A 20,376-nucleotide genomic window follows, 5' to 3' on the forward strand; every position below is an offset into this window, starting at 1 on the left:
GGTGTAATGTATTTTGTGTCCTCACTGTTCCCTGGAATGTGGAAGAGATGTGAGACAAGATAGACTCAACAACGGGGAAATCCAACCTGAAGATGCTAAAGGATGCCAGTAGTTCCAAGGGCCCACAGGCTGTAGCTTCTATTAGATTCTAGAACAAAGACCTTTTGGCCAGCAAAGGCAGGTAAACATAAAAATGGTGGTTTTAAATTAAAAGAGATTTTACTCTGGGAAAAGAGGATTGACTTGATTTGGGGACACGTCGGAGGAAAGCATTTTAGTTGGTGACATTCTTAAACTGTTGGAATCACTTTATTTGAACTATAATGCTTGTTTATTTAGTGACCTCATTTAACGCGGGGCAGGTGTAGGAATTGGAGGTTTGCTTCTGCTAGGCCCAGCTCAACGATTACAGCGGACAGCAAAAAAAAAAAAAAAAAATTTCCCCACCCTTCTAGAAGGCCAGGTCTCTTCCTGCAGTGGCAGCAGGTGGCCAGCAGAACCACCACATGTCTCAAAATAAAATCATCAACTGAAACGTTAGTCAGAAGATTAAAAAATATAATTTTGCCTATGAAAGTCACTTTGGGAGTGTCACTATATAATGTGCACAATAGGTGGGATAGTTAACACTCAGGCTGATCAGAAATGTGGCTGTTTAACCCACAGGATTAAACTTAGCAAAAGGTCAAAATGTGAAGGGTACTGTAAGCTCCAGGGGGATTTCAAGGCATGCCCTACTTTTTCACCGCCCCCCCCAATCCCCCCAAAAGGGAAGACAATAAGATCCAAGTCCAGGATAGCACTTGGGTCCTAAAGGACAGACAGTCACTTTGGCTAAGGAGAACCTCTTTGCCCCTTCTGCTAAGCGGCCCCTGCCCTACAAAGGCTGAGAGAGAGCCCTGACACTGACTGGGAGGCCTTAGGAGCCAGAGTCCTCAAACAGGACATATGCTACAGGGGCAAGCTTACTAGGTTAGATAGAGAAGGTGGCTGGGCATGCATTTGGAAATCAACTACAAGGGCCAAGCAGCTGCTGCATGGAATTTGGGGGTATGGGTTGTCCTTTTCTTACCTCTATCATTACTAATAATGACACAAGTGAGTTTCAAAGGTTTCTATTCTAAGTCTGGATAAAACAGAATAGATAGATTCTTTGTATTAATACTTCCTCTCTCTTCCTCCCCAAAGAAGTGGGCATGTAGGAGGAGCCCACCTTGGATGTATACTAAGTCAGAAATGTCCTCGCTGGCTCACGTAAGAGCGACTGCCTATCATGCACATCTACAACTTGTTCTTGGTACCAAATTGAATCTTTCAAAGAATCATTTCCAAACAGAAAACCTCTCTTATCAAATAAGGAAAATAATTTACTGATCATGTTAGCAGGGATTTTTCTTTTTATTTTTTCACCCAAATGAACTAGTTCCAGGTTTACTTCCACTAAGTTTATACTCTTCTCCACCCTTTAGACATTATTCTTGAAACAGCTTGGATTTGTGCCAGTTCCTTTTCTTCAAAGAAATCATTTATCCTAACAATGTTGATTGAGGTAAGACTCCACATATTAATAGATACGGGGCTCTTCCAAAAAAAGAATATTTTGTACAGAATGACTATTTCTCATTGCATTAAAAGTGCCACATCCCAAAACTAGTAGGTTCTCATTCCAATCATCCTTACCACTTTGAACCAATTTTCACATGGAGAAACCAAAGCATTGAAAAGTCAACTAAAAGGCTTGTTCAAGTGTACATAGCTGACTCTAGAGAGAGTCAAGATAGAAATAAGTTGGTTCCTCTAGCTTTTTAATACACTGCCTCCCTTTCCCCTACCATGGGATGGGTCTTTTCAGATGCACAGCTCACAAAGCTTGCTTATACCTGGTCATTTGTTTATGTTCATGCTTAGGAGCCTGAAAAGGAAACTGATCGGCTTGATTACACCAAAAGGCATATCTGAGTATTATTTGGACCAACAATTTACTATTTTCCTAGGGCAGCTTTTGAAAGAATTTTAATATTATTCAATTTTCATCAACAAAACGTTTTTTTTCATTTTCAAGATCAAAAAAGTCTAAAGAGACCCCTCTTCTCCCAACTCAAGTGTTAGAGATGATAGGATGATTTCCTCTACTGTGGGTTTTATATTAACCACAGATTTTACCAGGATGGACTGCTCTCAGTAGAACACACAAGGAGGCTAAGCGGGAAACAATGCACACTTAAACCTTAAGCTTTAATATCCCTCCTGTAATTTACTCCCAATTTTTGTAAATTGTCATCTAAATTGGCACTAAAGTGAAGTGTTAAAGACATTTAAAATAGCATTTAAGTATTGTGGGAAATTTTATCTCCAATTCAAATTTAAAATTGATCCTTAAAAATCTGACAGGAGAAAACCCAAACCCTGGGGAAATCAGCTTCTCCCACCATTATCATTCCCTTCTATCTATAGTCTCACTTCTCCTAAAAGGAGAAACTCAGCAAGTACGTCAAGGGTGCTTAAACTGTGACTTGTTCTCTAGCACATACAGTCTTACTGGGAAACATAGGATTACTTGCATAAAGTCTAAATGCAGCCTAGGGAGACTTGGCTAGTGTAGGTGTTTAAAAGAGGAAACAGAAAATGAGGAACAGCTCTAACTAGTTTTTTCTATTTATTTCTAAGGTCATGCCAAGGGTTCTTAGAACTCAGGTTTTGAGACCCTTTACTGAGTTACTCTCCTACCAGCTGGAGGCTGGTGCCAGACGCTGTTGAAAGATGGGGTGGGAGGGAATGGAATAGAGAAGCTATGGTATGCAAAATCCATTCACCAAGTATTTACTTAATATTCACTATGCAGTGCAGAGTGCTATGGCCAGAGGTGGATATAAAGACATATAGATGACAAGAATTCTTAGTGGTTGGAGACAACCTAGGGCCTAAGAGAAACCGTTTCCTATTTCAACAATAAGGGAAATAAGGGAAGCAGGGACTAACGTTTAATATTCATCAAAATACACAATAGATCAAAATCCTTTGCTGTTTTCTCCTTATTCTTCAAGAAACAAGGAAAGAAAGGCAAAGCAAGTTGAGGAGGGGCAGAAAATTTCTGACTCAAGATATCCCTTAAGCACAGTCAAGTTATCACCACTAAATTATTCTCTATTAAAAATCAGATTAGAAAACCTGGGGTAGGTGTTCTAGGATCTGGTCTTTATTATGGGTGACCCTGTGGGGGAGACATCCCAGCTCTTCTGTTCTACCTTTGCTACGGAAAAAGTATAAAAGACCCTCATTAAGTGTCCTTTCAGGCAATTACAAAGCGTTTCCAGGCACTCAGCTGAAAAGTGTTTATGTAAGCTTAAATCCTCCTTAGCCCTCTGGAGATGCACAAATAGCAGCATCCTCTTACACAGCTGATATCTAAGGTTACCTCCTGAGAGGTTGCAAACTTGCTCGCAAAGGGACAATCTGCCCAGGCCTGTTCTTTTTTTTCATAGAGAAGGAAAGACATTCTTGCTCAAAACCAGTTTACAGCAAATGAAACATTTCAGAAAAAAAAAAATCCTTCTGGCAAAATACACATGCAAACAGTTGTGAGGATGAGGAATGGGCCCTAAGAAGAGCTCTTAGAAACCTTAAGGGAGGAAATAACTCTGTATCATTACTTTGCTTGTGTTGTTGTTTGTTTCCAGCTGGTTGTTCTTAGGTTTATCGCAGCACCCTGGTCTAGCCCATGCTGCCATCTAGAGTCGTGCCTGTGAGCCGTCAGTCAAGACGTAGGAGGGTGCTCAGGGTGAATGCTGTTGAGAAAAGGATAACGCCAGAACCTGGCCTCGGCCCAGGGTATGAAAAGGCCACTCTGGTTTTAGGGCTGCCCCGAGGCTGGGTTCTTTCTGTCACTTCCTGGAAGTGTGATTCTGGAGGCAAACCATTTCATTAATGAAGAGTGGAAGGCAGTTTGGGAAGTGTCCATTTAAAATGACACTTACCTGACCACAGTGGGAAAATTAAGAAAGAGAAAGCCAAGGCGGAGCTTTTTTTACCCCGCGTTAAAATGTAAGCCTAAGCAAAAAATATCTGCGTTGTGAGAGGCGAACACCCAAGGTTTTCAGGCCTGGAGTAAACATGGGAGGTCAGAGTAGAAGAGCAGGCAGGAACCTTAGATGGAGAGCTGAAGCCACAAAGCCCATAAGAAGCAGAGATGAAAGGGTAATATCCTCAGATCAAGTCCCAACACCTCTCTCTCCAGGGGAAGCTAAACCACCCTCTTTTCTATTATCATTCCCTTCAGATAGCTACAGTCTAAAAAAGGAGACAAGGGGGTTGTGAGGGTGGGGGAGAGGACTTCGCTAGCCTCGTCTCTCAGGAGGTGTCCTTGCCCACAAGCCCAGGCCATCAGCCTGGCAGTGTGAGGGTTAAACTGAGCACTTAAAACTCAACCCCATTAAGCCCAGGCTTGAAGAACAGGGAGCAGCAGGGAAGCCAAAGGAAACTAATTTTGGAGGCTCTCCAAGCTGCCAATCACAAGCATATTTCCAACAGTTCCCGTGTTGTTTGAGTTGGTTGTTTTTCCACAGGCTGCACAATGGGGTCTGGTTATTCATTGAAAAAGTCTGCAAGTGCGCCCCGCCCTCCATTCACAACCAATTTGGAATGCTCCATTCATGCAAGAGGGGGAATCTACAGCTAAACTCGCTGGGGCAGACGTGTAACAGAGCCCAGCTGTCGCCGCAGGGACGCTTGCTCGCCCAGTGCAGTGTTTATGTAAGAAATTTAGACACTGCCTGCTCTGCGCCTTCCCCGGGAATCAACTGGCCAAGACTCTTGCTGAAATCGGCAAGGGTGTGCAAGTCAGTTAGAAGTGAGGTCTGGAATTGCTGTCTGGCAAAAGGGGAAAGGCAAAAGAAAAACTCCTTGTGCTGGTCTGTTCAGAATTTGACTGTTATTACCAGCCGAGAGAAACAGACTTCAGTGGTATTTCTCCTTGCCCCTGGGAGAGCTGGTTTGCATTAGGGGACGGCTCTTTGTGGAAGCCAGCCTCTCCGGACTGGCTTTTCCACTCATCGCCTACAGCTACATCGGCAGCCACCTGGCTTGCTCCCCAGGGGAGAGGGTCTCTGGGGGCAGTGGAGGAGGGGGAGGTATCTACCTATTATAAACATCTCACAGTTTCTTTTCCTGGCTTTGGATCCAGCCTAGCCTGCAGGGTTTACAAGCTAAGGCTGGAGGATGAAATCTGCTCCAAGGACATTGCAAAGCACAAGGCTAAAAACTGGTTTGGTTTCTTGGGGATTTTTTTTCAAAGCTTCAATAATCACCCTGATAGAGAGCTGATGGAGCCCATCATTTTGACAACCAGACTTTTATTTCAAGGAAAAGAATACTACTTTATAAAATCAAATCAACACATAAATTTTAGCCATGTTTTTTGTTTTTCCATAACATATTTGGAAATTTCAAATTCCTTGTGTTTATCTCTTTTCACTGCCCGCCCCTCTCCCCCTGACCACACCAGTGAACGCAGATGACATTTCTCTGGAGTCTTTCTGGTCATAGCATCCCCATTCAATGACTTGACTGTCCTGCCGATCAGCCTCGATGTCCTGGCTTCTTAAAGCTAGATTTTATCCTGCCCCCAGAAATCTTGCATGCTCTGCTACCATTCTTCCTTATATACTTCTTCCTTCTAGATAGGGGCACCTCCTTTATTTGGGACAGAGGATCCCCTTTAGGTAGGGCTCTTCTCCCTTTACAACCTGAGTTGCTAGTTACTGTCATCTACTTGCCAGGCCTAAAGGTGTTATACACATACACTGGAGACCCAAACCCTTGCCCTTCCTTTAAGGAGGGATGGGACAATGATAGAAACTAATGACCAAAGCCTCTGTTAAATGAGCTTGATGAGTTCACAAAATGAATTTTTTAAAAAGCAACCTAATCCGGTACTGGCGTCAGCACACCTGGCACTTGTCCAAGAGCTGGGAGCTGCAACATGACAAGACTCTGAGCTCCTTAGCTTCCAAGTGGAGAAGTATGGTGTGCCAGGGCACAGATGGGGCCCAAATTGCCTCAAGGGCAGCTGTATGCCTGCAAGGGGGCTGTCAGCCCCTGAGACTGGATATACTTTATCGTTATTAAAACCCAAGAAATGTGTGGAGAGAGGAGGCTCTTGGTAGAGCCTCACCCCCTCACCAGTAACATTTTTTTCTGGGGCTGAAATTAAAACAATGACACTACTAGATGGTAGAGATGGCAGACAGTACAAATTCTCGGCTTCATTACTCTACCCACCTCTTAATCTGAAGGACCCTGAAGAGCAGGGGATAGAGAGTAATTTCCTGACTGATGCCAGGATTTTGTTACTTCTGACACTTAGGTAAGTGATCTGCCTGGCAGACACAGATACGTAATTCTCTATCCCAAGTCCCTCTCACCAAGTTCAAAGGGCTGGAAAGACTGCTGGATTTTACCAGAGGACTAAGAGCAAAGAGACAGAGAGGCGGAAGAAAAAAAGCCATTGTTTTTAATAAGCCTAAGAGAACTAAAGTGAGATAAAAACAGATTTTGTCAAACACATGGCTCTTTTAGATAAACGGGTCTTGGGTTGTTAAGAATCCTGGGACTAAGAATCCTTAGACCCTTAGACCTAAGCTACCCAAAGAGGAAGCATTTCAAGTTGTGTAACGCCCTCTTGGGTAAGGCAGTGGGCTAGCTAACAAAGGCTTTGGAAATAGTGCTGTAAATAATTTCTAAAATAATTTCACCCCTTCGTATTTTCTTCCGACTTTTCTTCAGCATTCTTCTCTCTCTTCCCTCATTTCCCCCCTCAACATCTGTAACTGCTGGTTTTTAAAGAGATAAACTACCTTTAAAGAAGTGCTTACTGTTTTCTTTCTTACCTTCCAAAACAGAAGGACTTTCAGACGGTTCTTTCACACAGACCTCAAGACCACAATTTTGCTATTCTCCACCTGAGTCCAAAATGACGAGGTCTCGCCTAGAGGAAAGTGCTACTATTCTATTATATAAACCTCATTAAATATTAAAACAACAATAACAAAAATCCAGCTGAATAATCTCAAACTGAAACAGGATGAAGGTCAATATGTTTTAGGCCCAAAGGCTGTTGCTGTCCCAACAGTTAATCCTGCTCCCCCAGCATCGAATATACTGCAGTGGATTTATGAAAAGTCGATTCTATCAGTTAATTAGCTGGTCCTTAAGAAATTATGCATACTTTCTTCAGTCATCCCATTCTTTTTGAAACACAGATCTAAATAGAACTCTTCAAGGAGAAAGAGGGATCATTTGGATTTCAAAACAATTCTTTAAATTATATTTGATATGGAGGCCATGATTTTGAAATAAGATTTTATCATGCCCTCTCCCCAGCTTAAAGTAATTTAGAAGCTGAAGAATCTGAATGACATGTACACATTCACAACATTACAACTAAAATGAATGAGACTGAAAAAAATCAAAACTCAAATATGTGTTTAAAAACTGCTATTTATATATGCTAAAATCAAATACTACCCTCAAGTACCCAAACAGTCAATTCAGAAAAATGAGGGTAACCCCCTCACCCTGCCCAAATCTGAGCACTCTTGAATTCCAATCTCAGCCATGGCCTTGATTTGTAATTGATTCTGGGAAAATGTATAGTAAAGATGTGAACACATCTATGTGTGACCCAGATACCCTGGTTTGATAGCTCTAAGTGTTAATTAAAGTATTTAGATATATATTTATATATATAGAGAAAGACATAAATTTCTAATGTACAGTATACAAATACATGTACACACTCAGTTTTTTGGGGGGTTTTTGTATGCTGTATGGCGGGGTCACATTTCATTCTTTTCCATGTGAGTATCCCCTTATTGCAGCACCATTTTGTTGAACTGCGTTTGTTTGCTCGTTTTTGTCGGTTTCTTTGTTTTGTTTGTTTGGGAAGTGCATGGACCAGGAATCAAACCCAGGTCTGCTGAAGGCGAGAATTCTACCACTGAACTACCCTTGCACCCTCCACATTCAGTTTTAAAGATACACACAAATGTGTCTTCTAGGAAACGTGTCAATACAACTTTTCTGTTTTTTCGTCATTATCTCTCTCTCTCTTTCAAGTCCTAGATTAAAAACTTTCTCAATCATAGAGGGAAGAGAACTGAGGTCTTGGCCAACATTCTCCCCTAAGGCTGAAGACTTTACATGTCTTTATGTCTCTAGGAATTTTAATGAGAGAAAGCCCTGAATATACGCGAACACGCTGGCACTCCCCAGCTCTGCAGCTTTGTGAGAGCTTCTTCAAGAATATTCTTTTCTACTCTCCCTCACTTCACTAACCCCTCCCATTTGGCTCAAAACCTCTGATCATTCTCACCAGAGAGCTGGACCTCATGGCCTCCCTTCTGTGAAATGGGTGTGTGTGATGAATACCTCCAGAAGGGAATTCCAGAGTTACTTCCCAGGACCAAGAAGGGACAAACACCCCTGAACCTGACCTCAAACTTTCCAGGTGGGTGATACCTAACTAATGTCTACATTTCTGAGGTAGAGGTGAACGCCATACATCTAGAAGTAAGCTGGGCATTTCTAATAAGGATTTAATAAAAATGGTGATTTCATTTATTCAAATCACACTTGTGGGTGGATGTGTATGGGCAGGGAACACAAATATGGACAACTTCGAAATGTAATCTCTTTGGAATTTGAGCCATAGCGTTTACAAAAAAAAAAGTAAGCCATAATCTTCAAATAATTGCTCTTCCAAAATAAAAACAATTTCCCACATTACTATAATATTTCTCATATGCACACACACTCATACACACATAAAGAAAATTAATCAAATCATTGTTAATGGGAAAAGTTGTCTATCGCCAGTGGCAGGGCATAGGAGAACATTAAATGTATTTCTGCTATTGAAATTGTAGAACCAACAAGTTTAGGAAAAAGATTTGCTTTACTGGGTAAATGTAAGTTTGGTTTGTAATGAATGATTCAACCCAACTCATAAAGTTTCATTAAATTTGAATGGCTTTTTCCCTCTTCCCTGGAGAAATCGCGGGCTCTTCCAGAAGACTGGAGTGGGAACTTGATCCTCAGCACAACCTTATAAAATGTGCTCATAGAGAAGTAGGAGTCTGCAGCCTAGCAGTGGGCCCTGCCAGCTCCTGGGCTTCTGCACTGTCAGTCTGAACTACACTCAAACATAAAAGCAAGAATTAATGGCTCAGGAATAAACCACCCCACACTTCTTGCCTAACCTCTAACTAAGCAAGTCAGTCTATTTTTAATATATCCTTCTCCAAGTATCACCTCCAGATATAAGTCAGAGAGGGAGAATTATTAAAAGGCTTTTCTAGGATACTAAACCATCTCTTTTATTCTTAAAACAGAGGACAGCTCAACCTTAAGAAGTTAAAGCAAAAAGCAAACAAAGTAAAAAAAAAAACACATCATACATGGGAAGCAGAAACATCTCCCAAAGCACCTCCATTTTAGGTATGGTATTTTAATTAAAGAACTAAGCACATTCTATTTGCTGAGTAGGCATTATTTCTAAAGAGCCAAAACACATTTATTAATTCCTTCACTTTAGCCTATTCCTGCAGATAAATACCTTTCCAAATATAAATCCTGTTTGCCGACATCTTTCTCTAAAGAACATATTCTTGCTTCAGCACATGAAATCAATTTGAATGCAGCCATCTTGCCTCTCTATTAACTCTTTGGGTTAGGGAGAAACAAACAAAAATGTCATAAAAGCATTTCAAAGAATCTCTGCCAAGAAAGCCATCTCCCAAACAGACTGCAGTTTATGCTGCTCCAAGTGAGAACTGGAAAGGCTGCGCCAAATTATCAACAGAGAACAAAGTTGGATTACAAATCCACTGTCTTTCATCTTGCGAAAGGACCCACACACATACACACACAATTTGGCTTGTCTTTATTTAGCCTTTCAGTGGCAAGCTTCCCAATCACTTGAAAGCAATCAAAGGGCAATAATTACATGCATTTACTTTCCTATAGAAAACTTCCATGGCAAGCTGTGACAGAGCTAAGGTAACCATGCATCTGCAGGTTACGGTTTATTCCCTCTTAAAGTTTCATGGCATTGTGCCTTGGAAATGAGGCCTATCATTAAAGAATGTTTAGCTGGTACCTCCATTCTTTCATTTAATGATTTAGAATACCTAGTTTTTATATGGACCCAAAGATATCCTCTCTCCCGGTGACATTTCACATACATACACACACACACACACACACACACACAGATAAAACAAAGCTGGGAAGAATTTGTTGGGTGCAAAATGAGAAATCGAATCCTTGCCTGGCTCAGGTGCTTGCTATTACAGACTATGACTAAGAGACATGAATTTCTCTATGATGTAACTCTCAAGAGAGGCAGCATTTTCTCTAGGCCTCTCTTAAACCTGCTCATTCGCCAATGACTAATGCTCTCTAGAGCTGCCCTGTGCTGCTCAAATTTCATCAGCCAGCTTTGTCCTTGATAGCTCAGCCTGGACCATAAAAGCTCCCAAACCTGTTGAAGAGCCCTGAAAATTCAGTGAAAAGCCAACTGTGCCCTTGCCAGCACTGAGAGCCATCTTCTGTACTCCTCACTGAATTTTGCTATCTCAAGTAATGAACACTTAATGACCATTTTAAGAAAAAGTTTTTACTCTTCTCTGGATAATAAAGTATGTGACAACTACACGAGAAGTAAGAGTAAATCAGGGTCATGCTGTGATTACCCTTAGGTTAGAAGTCAAAACAAAACTGACAACACTTTGGGTGAAACCACAGTTAGTTGCAATCTTCCATTATCTATTTTACATACCTTAAAAGAACTCATGATTCCCCTCAAGGACTTATTTACAAATTTATAAAAAAAAAAAAATATGCTGTAAGAGAATGTCTCATCAATGGACCTCAATCCAACACTTTATACATTTTATCAATTAATTTATAAGTTTGAGCTTGAAGTCTTACAATATTCTTTGGAAAAAAAATTAGGATGAAATTATCTTTTTAAATCTTACCGTCAATGAAATAAAAGAAGCACTTCAGAAATCATTTCAATAAGGAATGAAACAAAAGTTTTCAGGGTTAATTGAATTATTTAAACACAAAAACATACTAACAATTTAATGCATTCTACCTCCCCAAAGCTGCTAATTACAGCTTTCTAAACACGGATGATCCGAGACCAAACAATTTCAGAACAAATGTGCGACTACCAGAAAGGTACTTACAGTTATCAGACTGAAAATCTGGGACAAATTGTTCATCATCAGGAACTTGTGCTGGAAAAGAGATTTTTATTTTAGATCTTTAAGTTTTACTAAAAAGCACAGTAAAATGTTTTTTATGGAAAAAATAGGACAGCCAAGAAACTTGCCTTCAGCTAACCAAGCCTCTTGAAGTTGACTGAGATCCTGAAACAACTCTGGAATTGAGAATAGAAAAGAAAGAATGAGGAAAGCACTCCTCTGGTAGGGAGATGAGGGAAGAGTCTACATGTTGCTTATACCCGGGGCCATTTGAGGAAGCCACAACGTAAGAGTTTGGGAAAGCTTCACTACCTTCAGAGTCATGAGCCAGGTCTGTGTCCAAAAACTTCCTCTTTCTGTCAATCACAGGCCGCCCTCTACATTCCTCTGATCGAGATTTCTGCAAAAGGCCAACAGAAGGAGAAGACTCAAGTGCTACAAAAGGGCCCAAAGGGAGTTACTATGAAACCAGTAAGAAGAAGACTAATATTTGAAGAGGACAAAACAAATCAAAAAGCCACATAAACTTACCCCTGGGACCATAAAAGGGACTTGCTGATCATAAAACCCATCCATGGTGCTTCCAACGTCTCTAATGTCACTTTGAAAGGTTTCAGCATTGAGTAATTTAGGCAGGGAAATGGGTCCTCCTGTAATATGAATTTGGGAGATTTTGATTATGGGGGTTGTGGGTTGGGGGAGTAGGGAGAGAAATGAAGTAATTTTATATTACTTTCTCTTTAGAACCTGTGCAAAATCATTACCTTTCTCTGAAGTAATTAAAGCCCACTTCTCAAGGTGTAAGCTTTACAGACTAACATGGGTCTTGATTATCAGTATCGAGTGTGCGCAATGCACTCAGAAATCCATTTACTGAGTCTTTTCTTTTCTTTTGGGTAAATTATGATTATAGGTTTGCTTCTGTCTGCCGCCCACCCCAGAAGCATTATTTTCATTATAAAAGAGTGTTGTTTTCAGGATTCTTTCATATAGAAGAAACCCCACGGTATTTGTAATGTTTGTTTGTTTGTTTAAAGAGATAACTCAATTTTTGAGAGTACACTGTCAGGAAGTAGACAAACTGGATTTAGATTTTTTTTTTTTTTTTTTGCATGGGCAGGCACCAGGAATTGAACTTGGGTCTTAGGGGATGGCAGGCGAGAATTCTGCCACTGAGCCACTGTCACACCGCCGGAAAAACTGGATTTAAATATTCCAAATTATGGGCAATTAAGAATCTGACATACATAGTGTTTCTAAAAGTATTTTGTAGGTCAATGTTGTAAAAACTATATATAGTTCCAGGAATGCATCAATCAGAGGCACACTTATCTTCACATACAACTATTTAAAACCTAAACTTTTGTTCCAATACAGGTATAGGGTTTGTAATGGCACAACTGTCTCCATGGCACTTACAGAGATCTCCCTGATACCTCCAACTTCTAAAAGAACCAAACAGATATGGAAAGTAATGGATAAAGGAAACTAAATTCCACAGCACGTATTCTAAATGCATCTTTATCACAGGGCTTTAAAAAACCATTAAAAGCAAAGGAAGCATGGAAAGAAAATTGTTTCTCATAGTGAAATCAATTTTTGCAGACATGTCAAACATAATTAAACTTTTTTCAAAACTGGCAAGTATTGGGGCTGGGAAGAGAGGTTGCAATCAAAAGGGAAAGGAGAGAACTTCTAATTTGGGAGGAACAAAGTAACAGTTTCAGGAAGGTACCATCTTTCTGACCACTCTTGTTTTATTCTCCAAATAAAAACTCTAAGTCAATAAAGGGGGAGGGGGCGGGTATTAATTTCACTCACCCCAGCTCTAAGCAATGTACAATACTTAAAGGATAATTTATTTTGTTTAACTTGTATAAAAATTTTAAATAGGAAACTTTTCCCCAGGAGGCAATTCTATCCAAGTGTATATTTCACACTGTGTTGAACATATCAGATTTTCATAAGTGAGCACTTTGGCCCAAGTAATCAGATATTTTCAAAGTTAAAGAGAAAGGGGGAGAGGAGAAAACAGCAAACAGTTCATGAAACAGCACACAAATCACAACTTCCTATTAAAACACTCCCGCCAGCCTGCCTGCGATCCTTCCAAACAGGGCTGACACCCCGAATAAGCCTCTCTTCAATGTCACCAACCCGTGCGCAAAATCTGAGAAACCTCAGCAGTAAAGCCGAGGGGGCATAAACACGATTTCTTTGTAGCCTTCAAAAATCTAGATTAAATCGCGGTCTTATAAATTCTGTAAATGTCTGTTGGAGAGGAGAGGGGACAACGGGTAGGATTCTGGAAGGTGAGATATTGAGAGTCTCATGATGAAATACGTTGCAAAATATTTCACCAGGAAGAGCAAAAATATCTTTAAAAAAATAAAAGAAACTGCCGTAAACGAATTCAAAAGGATAAGAGGATCTTTAAAGCAGCCCTCAGAGTCCAAGGGGAAGAAAAATTGTGTTCAAAGTACAATTTTTTTTAAGCCTGAAGGGTAGGCTCAAATTCATCCAAGAGTTTAAACCACTTCCTCTGTGACCCCCCTTCCCGGAGCCCCCAGGAAAACTTTTAACACTGCGGAGCGGAGAGATCGAGGCCCCTCCCCCGCGGCGCGCAGCGGGCCTGGTTTTATGAATGGGCGAGCGAGCAGCGGCCGCCACCTCAGGTAGAGGCTGTAACTGGATCCCTCGCGCTGGGCCCCATTCACAAACAAGACACACTTCCACCCAATTCCCAGCCTTCCCCATTCATGAAAACTCCTTCAGATGCGCCCCCGCCCCCACTCTCAACGCACGCCCAGGCTCCAACGCAGGCCCCTCACCCCAGCGTTTTAGGAAGAAAGCTCAATGCTTCATTCACAAAAAGGAAAGGAAAAAAAAAAAAAAAGCCAGAGAGCCGCGAGCCAACGAAAGACACCCGCTTCATTCACAAAGTCACCTACATTCATAAAACCGAGTTGCGGCGCGGGTGATACCATTCCCTCCTCCCGCAACAAAAAAGGAAAAAGACAATCAAAACAAACCTCTTCTTGGCACCCCCTCCGCGAACAGAAGTTCGGTTCTCTCCAGAATCCGGAAATGCGGCCAGACCCCTAACACAGCCACGGGCTCCAGCATCTCTGCGTCTCCCCCTTTTTTCCCACCATCCTCAGGCCGCTGCTCTGATGCTCCCTGATTTCTCAAGAGTCGCAGCGAAGCCCGACGCCTTCAGTCTGCTGGGAAGGAGTTGTGCGTGTGTATGGGGGGACGACTGGTGTCCACTTTGCACAACCTGGAACTTGCGAGGCCTGCATAAGTTCCTGGCCGACCCCCAATCCCGCAGGCTGCACATGCCTGTCATTTAACCCCGCCCAGTGCTCTGGCGGGGGGTGGGGGGGCCATCACCTCTCAAATATTCCCCTTCAAGCTGCTTCCCGTCCCCTCCTCCTAATTGCAAAGCTCCACCAAGTAGGTCTTCTCGCGAGCCTCCAAGTATCCTCTGGGTTCTCAGATCTCCAAAGACTGTAAAGCCCCGCAACTCCGCGCTCTCCCCTCCAACCGATGAGCCCCCGCACCTCGCGCTCCGGCGCGCCTCCCCCACGACGTGCGGAAACCCGTTCTCCGCGGGTTCTGGAACCGTTACCCGCCCCCGCCCGACACCTCCCAGGAATGGAACTGAACCGGACCCCACCGGACCGCAGAAAGGGGCAGTCAGTCTGGGAGACCTCACCCCTGAGAGAGTGCACCCCGACTTTGAGGATTCTGAATCAGCCGGTGAACTCTCGCTGGCTGGGCCCTTCGGACTCATTCCTGGATGCCCCCCTCCGGAAGCCCTCTGCCTCCGCAATGCCCCCTCACCTGAGGCGGCGGCTCTCCTCCCCTTGCAGCCGCCCGGGCGGCGCAAGCGCGCTCACGCACGCGCGCACCGGGCCTGGGCGCCTAGGCGAATAGCTGGGCCGAACCGCTCCGGGGACAGTGAACCTCTCCGCGCACCAGCGGCTGGACTCTGCGCTGCAGCTGCCAACCAGGCTGGAGCGCTGGCCCGGCCCCCCCGCGGCCCCCCGCTCCGCCCGCCGCCATTGGCCCCCAGCCCCGGCCTAGCCTCACTCCCATTGGCCCGAGGCCCCTCCCGCAGCTGTCCATCACCTGTTGTTTACCCTGTCTTCGGGCAAATCCAGCCGAGCCGCCCCATCAACTCTGGACCCCATTGGCTTACGACCTGTTCCTCCCCACCCCCTTAGGGGCATGTTTTACATAATTTATGCACCGGGGGACATTGGCCAATCAGCACAGACTTGTTTATATAATGAATGTAAGGACGTTTTTCATTCATAAAAAACGCAACCTGAGGGGGAAGCTTAGCTGAGTCAGTGAAGCACTTAAAGGGGCCGAAGCCGGGATAAACCGCCGTTACTTTCCTTCTCTCTAGGCTGTTCACCGAAGCACGGCTCTTCTCCCTTCCCTACTTACCCCGACTTCTCCCCTTCAGCAAACCCGCGGCCAGAATTGGGCCCCTTGGCGCTGGAAGTTCTCAACTGCAGCACGAAGCATAGTTATCATTGTAGAATTCAGGAGAAAGGAATTTGTCATTCCACCTAGAAAGAAACTCGCTGACCCACCTGGGCGTTCGGCCCACAGAAACAAAAACGGAAACCGAGTCTTCTAATCTTAGTTACCTTTAGGAGAGGCCTTAATTTCGTTTAAGCGGATTTCCAGTGGGGAAGAAGAAGCAGTGTGTCCCTTTTAAAAATCTAAGCCTATAAACAGATTTCAGTTCCTATTTTGCTGGCAAGGCCCAGGGCCCATCCAAATCCCGTTTTCTCCTCCTGTTTAATGGCAATCCTTAACCTCCGCCAGAGTAGGATCCCGACCCGAGGCGAAAACGGGTCTGGACTCCGCTCTCCGGGGGACAGCACCTGCCGCTCAACGGTTCTGGAAACATGAATCCCACTGAAACGGGCTTGCAAGAGTTAGACCGCCTGCCGGTCTCCCCGGGCTGCTTGTTTTCCATTTAAGTGTTGAATGCAAGATGGTGCATTTGCGAATTCGATCCCATGCAGCTGGGAAGGAAGAGAAGCAACTCTGCTTGCCAAACGATCGGGCACTAACTGCAATTGCTGAAATTCTTAACAGGGTGTTCCAGGAAACAAATAAACAAGCAATCCTCTCCTTCCCCGCCCCCGCCCTCGCCCCCCTCTATCCCCTCCTGCGAAGGCTATGAGGCAGCTCTCCCCTGTCCCTCAGGATGCTGGGGGCTCTTGAGGGAGCCCTTCTATTCGCATTCTGTTGGTGTGTCCTGTCGTTCACCCATGTGCCACCAGTGAGGAGGAAAGATGCCACATGTTAGGAGAGAGCCCCTAGCAAAAGGGGGCCCTTGTGTAGGGAACCCTTCAGCTGCCCCTCCTCCCCACACCATGGAGAATGCAGTGTGGATTTTGAGAAATAATTTTTTTAAAAAGGAAACATGCACTGAATATCTGCACGAAATAGTCAACTCATCCCTGTGTTAGCTTACCTTCCTTTATGCCTCCAAGAGCCTGCTTGAACTGTTGCTTAGTCTGTCATTTATAGCTCAAGAAATATCTGAATGTAGAAAGATTTGAGTGCACTTAAGGAAACTGGACGACCTAGAGTTCAATTGGGGGTACAGCCCTGACCAGCGAAAAGTTATTGACCTTGCAAGAGATTGAATGGATGTGAGGCGAGGGGTGGGAAAGTACTCTGAACCTTAAAAAGGAGTTCCTGGATATTTCATTTCCTGGCTGAGCATTTTGCTTCTGACTCCAGCTCCATTTTTGATTGGAAGTTTTACACTAGTCTAGTTGTACTCCCAGCTTCTTGCGATATCCCTGTGGTTGTCCATTCAGAGGCCTCTATCTTCCCTGCTAGATTCAGGGCCCAGGTTAGCTCCCCATTCCTCCCCTTTGCCTACCCCCACACCTACCACGCCCTGCTCCCCCATCTCATCTTGCTTTCTCATCTACTTTCGCTAGAAGAGCTTTCCTACTTGTCTTTGCTTAAGTCTGTCATGGGCCCCCAAGTCCTCATCATATAAACCATAGCACATCAATCACATTTTATAATTTTGCCTGCAAGAAAATGGTGCAAGACACTTCACAGTGACTTCCTCCTCAGGGTCAGACTCCATGCCTATAGTGTGGCTCTTAAAACCTTTGCCTCAAGCCAAGACTCTCCATCCCACCTTAAGAGGAGAAGTAGTACTTTGGGCTAAAGTAGTGATAAACAGTGGCTGAATTGGGAGCAAGAGAGGAGTTGGGGAATAGGTTTTTATAGAAAGATTGTCAAACATACAAGATCATGTGTAGGAATTTAGTACGAGAAGAGAGCTACCGTCGATTAGTTATTTAGTCATTCAGTAAATACTCATCTTGTACCAAAGATTCAGCCCAACCCTGTGCTAGGCAAAAAAGTTAAGGAGATGAATAAGACTCAGTCTTTGCCTTGGAAGAGCCCACAGTTTATTGCACAATTTCAGTAGCTGAGGTTTACTGAGTGCTTCATATATGACCTGCTTTATGCTATAGACAATTCTCCACAGACTATCTCATGTAATCCTTGTAGTAACCTGAAGTGGTGAGTACTGTTGTTATCTCCATTCTATAGATAGGAAACTGAGGCACAGAGATGTTAAGTAACTTGCCTGTTGTCACAGAGCTAGGAGGTTGCTGATCAGGATAAGAACCAAAGCAGTCAGGCCCCAGAGTGGATACATGGGAGACCTAGCATGTGCCTCTGTTGCTTGGCAGAGTGCCAAGGAAAATCATTTGAACCCAGAGTTGTAGAGGATAGAACTGGATGAAATTACAGGGAAGCAGATTTCAACTCAGCATAGTGTTAGGAAGGACTTTGGAATGCTTGGAGTAGTCTTACAAAGAACTACTGCAGCTGGTAATGAATCTCCTGTCACAGAAGACATTCACACATTTAGGAACAGTGTCAAGAGATTTCTGTGCTGGGTGGGACAGATAAACCCTAAGGGTTGTTCTAGCTCAAAGATTCTAGGATTCTAGAAATTTGGAGCTTTGTGTTGGACAGGATAGGTCAAGCCCTGGGCAGAGTCACCTTCAGTCCAGCATGGAGTGGCTTGTGAAGACCTTGCCAAGCCAACTCCTGGGTCCAGGGTTGGTTTCTTATTGTTAAATTTTCACTGATGTTTTCTCTATACTCTTCTTTCTTCTTTTCTTCTGCCCCTCTTTCTTAGTGACTTTCCTCACCCACCCCCACCCCCACCCTCACTCTCGCTCTCTTGTTATCTTTGCCTTCTTAAGAGTTAGGGATCAGTATTTAGAAGTTCTTTGTCTGGTACATTGAGTCTTCCCTCTGAAGAACATTACTTACATTAGCGCTTTTGTCAAGCGTGTGTTCTAATATACCACTCCCTCTCTTCCAGGAGAGAAACAGGATAGGAAAAGAAAACAAAAAGGGAGACCAGTCCTCTGGAACATTCATCTAGTGACAATCTAGCCTTTGTCCTCTGGCAGTAGCAAAACTCAGTTAATCACAATAGAATAACCAGACCCTTGTTCCTTAAACTCAGTTTGCAGGGCTTCTCTGCAGAGAAGCAATGGTGGAAGAGTAGAAAAACAAACACCTTGCCTCCAGCCTGAAAGCCTTTGTTTCCCTTTAGAGGACAGCTTTTAAAATTGCCTCTAAAACGTCAAAAGCACGTCAAAGGGTAAGACAGGCAACTCATAGTATGAGCTGATCACCAACCTGGTGGGGGGAAATGTGGCAACTTCATGATCTTGGTCCCTCGCAGGGGAAATGCCCCCTCCTCCTCTGTTAGAAGTGCTGTGGGGAGTGTAGCCCTGTCTAGAGGCTGGGCTGTGGGCTGCCTGGGGACTGGGCCAACAAAAGATACAGAAATAACACACGTTCTTTTCTAAACTTCGGTAATAAGTGCCCAAAAACACAGAGGGAAAAAAAGTAAATCTTTTTAGATTCTATGTCTCTCTAAATAAATAGGGGCCATTTCATCTTCAGTGTTCCTTATGACCAGGGAATAATACTAGCTAACTTTTGCTGAGCACTTAATAGGAGCCAGATACTGTTATAAACACTTCACTTGTATTAACGCATTTAATCCCAATAACAGCCCCATGAGGGAGGTACTGTCATAATCACATGCTCTTTTCATAGACGAGGAAGCTTAGTTACAGAAAGGCTAAATAAATTGCTCCTGGCTCGAAGGGGTAGGAAGAGAAAGTGGAGCCAGTGGGCTTTTCCAGAGCTGGCCCATGCCCCCCTCTCCTGTGGAAGACATACGTACTCAGTGACAACAGCCAACATTGAGAAAGTACCTACTCTGGGGCTGGCAACAGTGGCTCCAGTGGCAGAGTTCTCACCTGCCATACTGGAGACCCGGGTTCGATGCCCGGTGCCTGCCCATGCTAAAAAAAAAAAAAGAAAGAAAGAAGGCATCTACTCTGTGCCCTGCCCTAGCTTGGGGCTTTGCTTATCTGAACCCAGTTAGGGTTAGGAAGGAACCAGCCAAGGCTCTGGCCAGATGTGTATTCTCGACTCTCTGAGCCAACTGGGCCAGTGCAGCTTTATCCCTGTAATAGATCCTTTCCTGAACTTAGGACACCTTCTCAATTCTAACTCTCAATTCTTAGTGATTATAAAATATCCACTATAAAGAAAACCTGGGGGACATGTCCTGTCATACTTAGATTCCTGGTGGCTGAAGGATTTCTTCTTTAAGCCCATATCTTAAAGAAATCATTAGGTGCAAGTGTTTGAAAACTGCCCATGGTTTCCCACTGCCTCCAGAATCCAGTCCAGCTCCTCAGCGGGATTTTCGCAGCGCCCTGGCACCCTGCAGTCAGTCTTTTCCAAGCCTCCTGGACTCCGTGGTCTGGACACAGGACAAGGAAAGCGCCTGTTCCTTGAGCTAGCCATGCCTTAGCATCTTGTTCTTCCTCGGCGTCCCGCTGCCTGGCAGGACTGCCTGTCTCTACATCAAGGAGCCTCAGACGTCTGGGATTTCGGGGACCCCGTGTTTGACTTTTAATGTATTCTGCCCTTCTCGATGTTAGGTTGCCCATCAGAACGTCTCAGTGCAGTAAGCACATGCTTCTCCAACAGCCTCTTATCTGCC

At 43.8% G+C, this 20,376-nt stretch overlaps 1 protein-coding gene across 4 annotated transcripts in view; it reads right to left on the reverse strand.

Annotated features, from left to right (window-relative positions):
- The window catches only part of ETV5 (ETS variant transcription factor 5), a 59,585-nt gene extending 44,336 nt beyond the window's left edge, over positions 1-15,249 (reverse strand). The window contains exons 1-6 of one of the 4 annotated variants that reach the window (XM_077117817.1): positions 15,114-15,249; positions 14,300-14,488; positions 11,799-11,917; positions 11,580-11,667; positions 11,396-11,443; positions 11,250-11,300 (exon numbers count right to left, since the gene is read on the reverse strand). In XM_077117817.1, the coding sequence (XP_076973932.1) occupies positions 11,250-11,300; positions 11,396-11,443; positions 11,580-11,667; positions 11,799-11,917; positions 14,300-14,393 (400 nt within the window). In that variant the 5' untranslated portion in view covers positions 14,394-14,488; positions 15,114-15,249. Of the gene's footprint in view, positions 1-11,249; positions 11,301-11,395; positions 11,444-11,579; positions 11,668-11,798; positions 11,918-14,299; positions 14,761-14,985; positions 15,093-15,113 lie in introns of those variants that run through there. The other 3 variants (XM_077117818.1, XM_077117819.1, XM_077117816.1) reach the window with 3 other exon arrangements.
- Positions 15,250-20,376: the final 5,127 nt, after the last annotated feature.

This window comes from Tamandua tetradactyla, chromosome 10 (assembly GCF_023851605.1).
Source record: "Tamandua tetradactyla isolate mTamTet1 chromosome 10, mTamTet1.pri, whole genome shotgun sequence".
Classification (NCBI taxonomy): Eukaryota; Metazoa; Chordata; class Mammalia; order Pilosa; family Myrmecophagidae; genus Tamandua; species Tamandua tetradactyla.